Source organism: Cebus imitator, unplaced genomic scaffold (assembly GCF_001604975.1).
Source record: "Cebus imitator isolate Cc_AM_T3 unplaced genomic scaffold, Cebus_imitator-1.0 Scaffold54, whole genome shotgun sequence".
Classification (NCBI taxonomy): domain Eukaryota; kingdom Metazoa; phylum Chordata; class Mammalia; order Primates; family Cebidae; genus Cebus; species Cebus imitator.
The window spans coordinates 5,607,066-5,616,658 of NW_016107369.1; the positions used below are offsets into that span (position 1 = coordinate 5,607,066).

The following is a 9,593-nucleotide window of genomic DNA, read 5'->3' on the forward strand; positions in this document are numbered from 1 at the left end:
TTTTTTGAAACATAGTCTCTCTCTGTCACCCAGGCTGCAGTGCAGTGGCACAATCTTGGCTCACTGCAAACTCTGCCTCCTGGGTTCAAGCAATTCTCTGCCTCAGCCTCCTTGAGTAGCTGGGACTCCAGGTGCCTGCTACCACACCTGGCTAATTTTTTGTATATTTTTTTTTTAGTAGAGATGGGGTTTCACCATCTTGGCCAGGCTGGTCTTGAACTCCTGACCTCATAATATACCCAGCCCTGCTTTCAATTCTTTTGGATATATACCCAGAAGTGGAATTGCTGTATCACATAGTAATTCTATGTTTAATTTTTTGAGGAACCTTCTGAGACATTGACCACCACCTGTGGAAGTCTGGCCTGCAGACCCCAACTCAATAATGTATGAATGAATGCACTCTCACACCATTACAGTGATTTAAGTGGGCTAGGGATGGTTGTCGGCTGCTTTCAGAGGGTGAAATGCAAGCAATCAACCAAGACTCCCTCTCTATCCTTACATTTATTCAGTCAAGATTTTACAACAGAGGTTCTAAGTTAACACACTTGTGGATAATTCACATGGTTAAAAGAGTGGTTTTACGAATGATAAAGCTGTAGGTTCCTGGGCCCAGAGTAAACACTATTAACAGGTAATTCCCCTTTTATCTCCCTGAGAGGACCTTCCAATACAAAATTTACATGAGTAAACAGAGTGTAGACAAAGGAATGTGGGGTAAACAGACTTAAACTGGGAAAGTCTGTTATTGTCTCTACCTCTCTCCTATGCTAATGTAAATGAGGCAGCTGCCTTCAGCCTGCCCCGATAAAACCTTTTGGCCTTCCACAGGGTTTGAAACTATAACTTTCCATAAATATTTTCCATAATATTTTGCCAGCCACCCCAAGTGAATTTCAACAACCTTCAACAGGGTTTTGATTTACTTAATTTTATTAGAGACAGGGTCTCCCTCTGTCACCCAGGCTGGGGTGCAGTATTGCTATCATAGCTCAGTGCAGCCTCAAAATCCTGGGCTCAAATGATCCTCCCGCCTTAGCAGGGTTATAATATTTAATTTTTTTAGGCTTTACTTTTCATACCAGAAAATGTACCCTTTCTCTCTTTTGTAGGGGTCCAACGGTCTGAGTGCAGCTTGAGCCCAAGTGCTGAAGTCCATATTCAGGTTGGCAGCAGCAGCAGCTTTGCCTGGAACCAAGAGATGGACCACCTGAATAGCATGACCTGGGTCAGTGAGGCAGAGCCTTAGGCCCGGAAATCTTTCCTGCTGTCAGCATAAATTAGTTTGTTTCACAAGGGGACTCCTGAAGATCAGATTTTCTATATCTGGAAGACTTCTATGACTTTAAAAAAAAAGAATTTCTGTGTGTGTGAAATTATGCTATTAGAAATACAGGATGTGAAGAGTCCCCTTGTAAAAAAAAAAAAAAAAAATAATGGCAAATAATCTAGCCAGGCTTTGGAGATCAGGGAAAATGGGATTGAACTGTGTGGACAAAGGAGGTTAAATAGCAGTGGAGGAGCTGAAAGGGGAATGGTAAAGTCCGAGGACAGCTTCTACTTTACCATCTGTTCTATCAGCCTGGTCATCTGATGCCTGCCAGAGCTATGTAGTCATGTGTGCCCTGCTTTGCCTTTTTCTCAGGATTTATAAACCCCTATGGGGGAAAAATCTTGAGTTGTATAGATCTAGAGGTTTTTTAATTTTTATCTTTATTTATTTGAGACGGAGCTTCACTCTTGTTGCCCAGGCTGGAGTGCAATGACACGATCTTGGCTCACTGCAACCTCTGCCTCCCAAGTTCAAGCGATTCTCCTGCCTCAGCCTCCTGAGTAGCTGGGATTACAGGTATATGCCAACAGACCCAGCTCATTTTGTATTTTTAGTAGAGACAGGGTTTCACCGTGTTAGTCAAGCTGGCCTCAAACTCCTGACCTTAAGTGATCTGCCTGCCTCAGCCTCCCAAAGTGCTGGGATTACAGGCGTGAGCCATCCCGCCCAGCTGAGGTTTATTTTTCAAAGAATGATCAAGAGGCCGGTGGTGGTACGGGCTGTAATACCAGCTACTTGGGAGGCTGAGGCAGGAGAATTACTTGAACCTGGGAGGCAGAGGTTGCAGTGAGCCAAGATCACGCCACTGCACTCCAACCTGGGTGACAGAGTGAGACTCCATCAAAAAAATAAAATAAATAAAGAGAATGACAAGAAATCCATGAAACCACCAATGAATAATCCGTAAATATGATGCAATTTATCAAAGCTCAGTTTAACAAAGAAGGAAATTTAATAAATAGTTGACGATTCCCCCAACTGAACCCACAAGTTCTCTGAGTAGACTCGGAATTCTAAAGGGTTGGTTGCTTGGAGACCGATAGAAACAGCTTTGGAACCTAAGAAACCAAGGAAGGCTTAAGATGCAGAACCTTGCTTCTCTCTGAGGACTGCGCTGTGGGAGGCCATTTGGAAGGTAATTTTGAAACACTACTCCTTTGCCAGTATCTGAAAGGTGCTCGATGGTGTCAGCTAGAAGATGAAAAGCAACCTGAGGTAGCTGAAAAAACTTTGGATTAGGTGTCAAAAGGGTATTACTTCAGATACCAACCAGTATGGGGATCTTTTTTGTGTGTGTGTGTGAATACACAAAAAATTAGTAGAGACGGGGTTTTACCATGTTGGCCAGGATGGTCTCAATCTCTTGACCTCATGATCCACCCACCTCGGCCTCCCAAAGTGCTGGGATTTCAGGTGTGAGCCACTGTACCTGGCCAGTGATCTTAATTATATCTCTCCTTTCTGGTCCCCAGTTTGAGGATTTATAAAATCAAGACATTAGGCCTGCTGCAGTGGCTCATGCCTGTGTTCCCAGCATTTTGGGAGGCCAAGGCGGGAGGATTGCTTGAGTCCAGGAGTTCAAGACCAGCTTGAGTAACATAGTGAGACTCTATCTCTACAAAAAACAAAAAAAAAATTTAGCTGAGAGTGGTGCTATGTGCCTACAGTCCCAGCTATGTGGGAGGATCACTTGAGCCCAGGAGGTCAAGGCTGCAGTGAGCCATGATTGCACCACTGCACTCTAGCCTGGATAACAGAGAAAAAAAAAATCAAGGCATTAGACCAGGTAATCTTTATGGCAGAGTTTTCTGAGTAATCTCTGGAGACAGCTGTATAGCTGTATGAGTGCATGGCAAGAAATTAGAAAGTAGAGGGAGAAAAATAAGGGGAACTTTTGGAGGGCAAAAAGGCAGAAAGGGATTTGAAACAAGCCAGGTTAAGAAGCTCTTCTCTAATCCCACTCTCCCCACTAACAAGGCTTCCTTCATACACCCCACTGATAACCTTTGGGTTGTGCTTTCTTTAAATTTAATGTGTATTAAACCCCTAAGAGCTTGTGAAAATGCAGATCTTCAGGCCTCACTTGCAGCCTACTGAATCAACATTCTGGGTGTAGAACACAAGAGTCTGATATAAAGGGTCCTTTACCATATCTACTCCACGCACAGTCCCAGCATTTCAGGAGGTTGAGGCAGGAAGATCACTTGAGTCCAGGGGTTTGAAACCAACCTGGACAACATAGTAAGACTCCGTCTCTAAAAAAAGTTTTAAAACATTAGCCAGGCATGGTGATGCGCACCTGTGGTCCCAGCTACTGGGGGCGCTGAGGCAGGAGGATTGCTTGAGCCTGGGAGGCAAGGCTGCAGTGAGCCATGATTGTGCCACTGCACTCCAGCTTGGGTGACAGAGTGAGGCCCTGTCTCGTAAGTAAATAAACAAACAAAAAACTCTATCAAACAAACACCATCTCAGAAGCTGACTGCACACTCTTGGACTCCAGCTTAGAACTTGAGAATCAAAATCTGTTGGTAGAGATTAGAGTGTTTTTTGTTTTTTTTTTAAAAAGCTTTTAGCTTTCAGAAGATACTGATACTAAGGCTTATTGCCTTTTAACCATTTCTTTCAAGGCAGTTTCCTCTATTTTAATAACCGAAGAGAAAATGCAAGATATTACTCCTTTTAGCACACATTACTCAACCTGCTTTGACCAATTGTACAGGATAACGGTGAGGATAAGGGACTGATAAGCAAACAGAAAAATAGAACTAAATTTGGAATCTCTGAGATACTACCCAATTTGAGTTAAGTTCTTATATTCATAAAATATTAGAGGCAGGAGAGGAATTTAGTCCAACTCCTACGTTTTCCAGTTGGGGATAAAAGAAGTTCATCAGAGTTTATCTAGAGGCATATGGCCTAACCCTTCCAACCCCATTCCCACCCTTCCTGCCCAAGTTCCTGGAAATGCAGATAATGCTGGTGGTTGCTCATTGCAGGGCCTGAACTGCAGTAATGCCATGATTGACTTATTCCATTTTTTATGCTGTCAATGTACAGGACCCAGGATCTGCCATGTTTTTGGTTCTAGAGGGCTATTTGTTGGGAGTGGGGTGCTGCCTCATGATGCTGGTCATGTAATGTGTAAGTTTAGATAACAAGGGGCCTCCAAACTCCATTCATGAGTCCTTTCTTCCTTGTCTAAGCACCCTCTAACTGCTGAGTGCCCCATACCCCTAAATTTTTCCCACAGCGCCCAGTGCATCTAACTGTGGGACCCAGAGACTTGCCTTCTAAAGACAATAGTCCATCCTCTAAACCAACAATAATACCTCACACATATATTTTACAGTTTGCAAAGAACTTTCATACATGTTTCTAATTTTAAGCATCATATCAATCAACACTAAATTAGAACAGGTATCAGACTCAATTCTCAGATTGGCAAACTACAGATTTTAAATTATTTGCCCAAGGTAACATGACTGGGAAGTGTATAATTTGGCCTTATACCTGTCCCATGATTCCAAGACAAAAACAAGCCTGAACAAGCCTCTTCTGATCAGACCTCGTAACATTTTGTCCTGTGCCCATTCCTTTCCAAAACAGACCTATCATGGGTTCCCTTCCTTCTAAATAAGCCATCATATCAGATGATAATAACTATTCCTTAAGAATTTATAATAATGGTAATATGGTATTCTTTTTGGGATGTTTGCATTTTAACTAAAGAGTCTTTTTGTCACAGGCTACAGGACATTTATCTGGGGACACCCTAAATCACTCTTTTTTTTTTTTTTTTAGACAGAGTTTCACTTGTTACCCTGGCTGAAGTACAATGGCATGATTTCGGCTCACCGCAACCTCTGTCTCCCAAGTTCAAGCGATTCTCCTGCCTCAGCCTCCCAAGTAGCTGAGATTACAGGCATGTGCCACCATGCCCAGCTAATTTTGTATTTTTAGTAGAAACGGGAGTTTCACCATGCCAGTCAGACTGGCTGATCTGAAATTCCTGACCTCGGGTAATCCACCTACCTCAGCTTCCCAAAGTGCTGGGATTACAGGCGTGAGCCACCGACCCCAGCCAGTCACTCCTTATGAGTAGTCATCTTGTAATAAAACCAGACCTCATCCATTTTTCAAGTGTTTAGGATCAAATTGCCCCCTGCCTAAGAAGCAAGATGTGGACAGACTGATGTGTTAGAATGCAAAATGTTTTAGAAGAATATGCAAAGCAGGAGAATGTTAATGTTGTTTTCATTTGACCATTCATATTCAACGAGTGAGGAACTCCTCTCAGCAAGAATCTTATAAGACAGGTCTGTTGACAAAATCCCTCAGCTTTTTTTTTGTTTTGTTTTTTACTAAGAACATCTTTATTTCTCCTTCATGTTTGAAGGCTGTTTTTGCTGAATATAATATTCTAGATTGGAAGTTTTTTTCCTTCAGCCCTTTGAATGTGTCATTCCACTCTCCCCTGACTTGTAAAGTTTCTGCTGAGAAGTCTACTACCAGCCATATTGGAACTCCTTTATGATGTCATTAATAGTTGCTTCTTTCCTCTTGCTGCTTTTAGGATCATTTTTTAGCCTTGACCTTTGAGAGTTTGATTATTATATGCCTTGAGGTAGTCTTATTGGGGTTGAGTTGGCTTGGTGTTTTATGACCTTCTTATACCTGTATATTCGTATCTTTCTCTAGGTTTAGAACGTTCTCTGTTAGTATTTCTTTAAATAAAGTTTTTACATTAATCTCTCCCTCTACATCCTTTTAAAGGCCAATAACTCTTCAACTTGCCCTTCTGAGGCTATTTTCTAGTTCTTGTAGGCATGCTTTTTTATTCTTTTTTTTTTTCCTTTTAATCCTCAGACTGTGTATTTTCATATAACCTGTCTTGGAGCTCACCTATTCTTTCTTCTGCTTGATCAATTCTGCTGTTGAGAGACTCTAATGCATTTTTCAGTCAACTGAATTTTTCAGCTCTAGAATTTATACTCGATTTTTTTTTCTTTTTGCAAAGTGAAAGCAAGTTTATTAGAAAAGTAAATAAATGAAAGAATGGCTACTCCATAGGCAGAGCAGCCTTTCTGCTTGATTTTTATTATTTCAATCTCTTTGTGAAATTTCTTTGATAGAATTCCGAATTTCTTATCTTGTTATCTCGATGTTTGAGCTTCTTCAAGACCACTATTTTGAATTTCCTGTCTGGAAAGGTCACATATCTCTGTCACTCCCAGATTGGTCACTGGTGCCTTTTTTAGTCTGTTTGGTGAAGTAACGTTTTCCTTGATTTTCTTGATGCTTGTGGATGGTCATCAATGTCTGGACATTGAAGAGTTAGGTATTTATTCCAGTCTTTGCAGTCTGGGTTTATTTGTACCCATCCTCCTTGAGAAGGCTTTCCATATATTCAAAGGGGATTAAGTGTTGTGACTTAATCCTATGGTCTCTGCAGCTGATGTGTACTGGGGGGGTGCCCTAAGCCTATGGTGCCTGCAACTGGTACCAACTCCTGGATACACTCCTTGGTGGCTTTGGGTAAGATAAGGAAGAATACCCTGGTTACCCAGGTAACATCTCTCACTTTCTTTCCTCTCTTTCCCCCAATCAGGAATCTTTCTCCCCACTGGGCTGCCTGGAGTTGGGGAAAGGGTAACATGAGCACTCCCATGGCCACCACAGATGGCAGTGCACTGGGTCACACCTGAAGCTTTGCAGACCAGTACAGTATTTTGGGTCCTGCCCAAGGCCTGTGGGCACTACTCCTTAGCTACCACTGATATTTACTCAAAGCCCAAGGGCACTTTAGTCAGCAGATTGTGAATTCTGCCAGGACTAGGTCTGACCTGCCAGAGTAGTGGATTCCCTTCTGGCCCACGGTGGGTCTGGAAGTATGGTGTAGGAGCAAAGGCCTAGAATCAGGAGCTTCAGGATTCTGTCTGGTGCTTTATTTTCCTGTGGCTGAGCTGCTACTCAGGTTGCAAGACGAAGTCCAGAAAAGCGTCTCTCCCTAAGCTGCCCTACCTGGAGTTGGGGGAGGAATGATGCAGACAGTCCCTTGGCCACTACAGCTGGTGTCACATGGGGTTACACACACTCCAAGTCCCCTGCCTCCATGACCAGTGCAGCTCCAGGGTTTGCCCAAGGACTATAGTCCTTGTGACCTGACTGTCACTCATATTTAGTCAAGGCCCCAGGCAACTTTGGTCAGCTGCTGGTAGAACCAGCTGGGACTCTGGTCCGTCCCACTCTGGCTGAGGATTCTCCTCTGGCCCAGAGCTGATCTAAATGCTTCCTCTGTGGGTGCCAGCAGAATTCTGCTCAGTGTTATGCTGTGCTGTGACAGGGCAGCAGTGAGTTCCAATGCAAAATCTCACACTCCTCTCTCTCCCCCAGGTGCACAGATTCTTTCTCCAAGCTGTTGTGCCAGGAGTGGGGGAGGAGGGGATAGGCGATGCGGGATCATCTTTCCCACCCTCTTCAGTGCCTCCTCCCTTGATATGATATGAAAACCAGGTAATGTCAAGAAGCAGCTTCTCTGATCCTTCTGGAATCTCTGCCTGGTTCAGCCCGCCAGCCTCCACTCCTGCCTTCACCATGTCCATCAGGGTGACCCCGAAGTCCTACAAGGTATCCACCTCTGGCCCCTGGGTCTTCAGCAGCTGCTGAGGGAACTCCTCTTAGTAAGAGTCTTATAAGACAGGCCTGGTGCCCACATCAGCTCCTCAAGCTTCTCCCAAGTGGGCAGCAGCAGCTTCTGGGGTGGCCTGGGTGCAGGCTATGGTGGGGCCAGCGGCAGGGGCATGGGAAGCATCACCGCCATCACAGTCAACCAGAGCCTGATGAGCCTCCTTAACCTAGAGGTGGAGCCCAACATCCAAGCCACACATACCCAGGAGAAGAAGCAGATCAAGACCCTTAACAACAACTTTGCCTCCTTCATCGACAAGGTAAGGTCCTTGGAACAGAAGAACAAGATGCTGGAGACCAAGTGGAGTCTCTTGCAGCAGCAGAAGACAGCTTGGAGCAACATGGACAACATGTTAGAGAGGTACATCAACAATCTTGGGTGGCAGCTGGAGACCCTGGGCCAGGAGAAGCTGAAGCTGGAGGCAGAGCTTGGCAACATGCAGGGGCTGATGGAGGACTTCAAGAGCAAGTATGAGGATGAGATCAGTAAGCGTACTAAGATGGAGAATGAGTTTGTCCTTATAAGAAGGATGCGGATGAAGCTTAAACGAACAAGGTAGAGCTGGAATCTCTCCTGGAAGGACTGACTGATGAGATCAACTTCCTCAGGCAGCTGTATGAAGGGAAGATCCCGGAGCTGCAGTCCCAGATCTCAGACACGTCTGTGGTGTTGTCCATGGACAATGGCTGCTCCCTAAACATGGACAGCATCATCGCTGAGGTCAAGGCACAATACAAGGAGATCACCAAGTGCAGGTGGGCTGATGCTGAGAGTATGTACCAGATCAAATAAGAGGAGCTACAAATGCTGGCCAGGAAGCACGGGTATGACCTGCGGCGTACAAAGTCTGAGACCTCTGAGATGAACCAGAACATCAGCCTGCTCAAGGCTGAGATTGATGGCCTTAAAGGCCAGAGGGCTTCCCTGGAGGCTGCCATCATAGACACTGAGAAGCGCAGGGAGCTGGCCATTAAGGATGCCAATGCCAAGCTGTCCGAGCTGGAGGCCGCCCTGCAGTGGGCCAAGCAGGACATGGCGCAGCAGCTGCGTGAGTACAACAAGCTGATGAACATCAAGTTGGCCCTGGACATTGAGACTGCCACCTACAGGAAGCTGCTGGAGGGTGAGGAGAGCCGGCTGGAGTCTGGGATGCAGAACATGAGTATCCATACAAAGACCACCAGCGGCTATGCAGGTGGTCTGAGCTCTGCCTATGGGGGCCTCACAAGCCCTGGCCTCAGCTACGGCCTGGGCTCCAGTTCCTTCAACCACACCAGCTCCATCAGGGCCATGGTTATGAAGAAGATTGAGACCCATGATGGGAGGCTGGTGTCTGAGTCCTCAGACATCCTGCCTAAGTGAACAGCTGCAGCAGCCCCTCCCAGCCTGCTTCTCCTGAGGCTGCCCCAGACCCTGGGAGGTAGGCCCCAGTGCAAGGGAGCACGGGAAACAGGAGACCCACCTGAGGCTCAGCCCTAGCCCTCAGCCCACCCACTGAGGAGTTTACTGCCTGGGGATCCCCCTTGCCCATGCCTCCGGCTGCAGAACAATTCAATGGCTTTTTTTTTT

The 9,593-nt window shown here is 45.4% G+C and overlaps 2 protein-coding genes across 2 annotated transcripts in view; both read left to right on the forward strand.

The window, feature by feature from the left end:
• Positions 1–6,791: 6,791 nt before the first annotated feature.
• The window catches only part of HEATR4 (HEAT repeat containing 4), a 29,687-nt gene continuing 26,885 nt past the window's right edge, over positions 6,792–9,593 (forward strand). Inside the window, exon 1 of the mRNA XM_017528711.2 lies at positions 6,792–6,871. The gene's annotated coding sequence lies outside the window, so the exon portion shown is untranslated. The remainder of the gene's footprint in view (positions 6,872–9,593) is intronic.
• Positions 8,829–9,408, forward strand: LOC108304495 (keratin, type II cytoskeletal 8-like). The gene has a single exon (XM_037738562.1). The coding sequence runs from the start codon at positions 8,829–8,831 to the stop codon at positions 9,384–9,386; it is 558 nt and encodes a 185-aa protein (XP_037594490.1). The 3' UTR covers positions 9,387–9,408.

Coding starts and splice junctions, on each gene's coding strand:
- LOC108304495 (XM_037738562.1), top strand. CDS start 8,829: ATGCTGGCCAGGAAGCACGGGTATGACCTGCGGCGTACAAAGTCTGAG.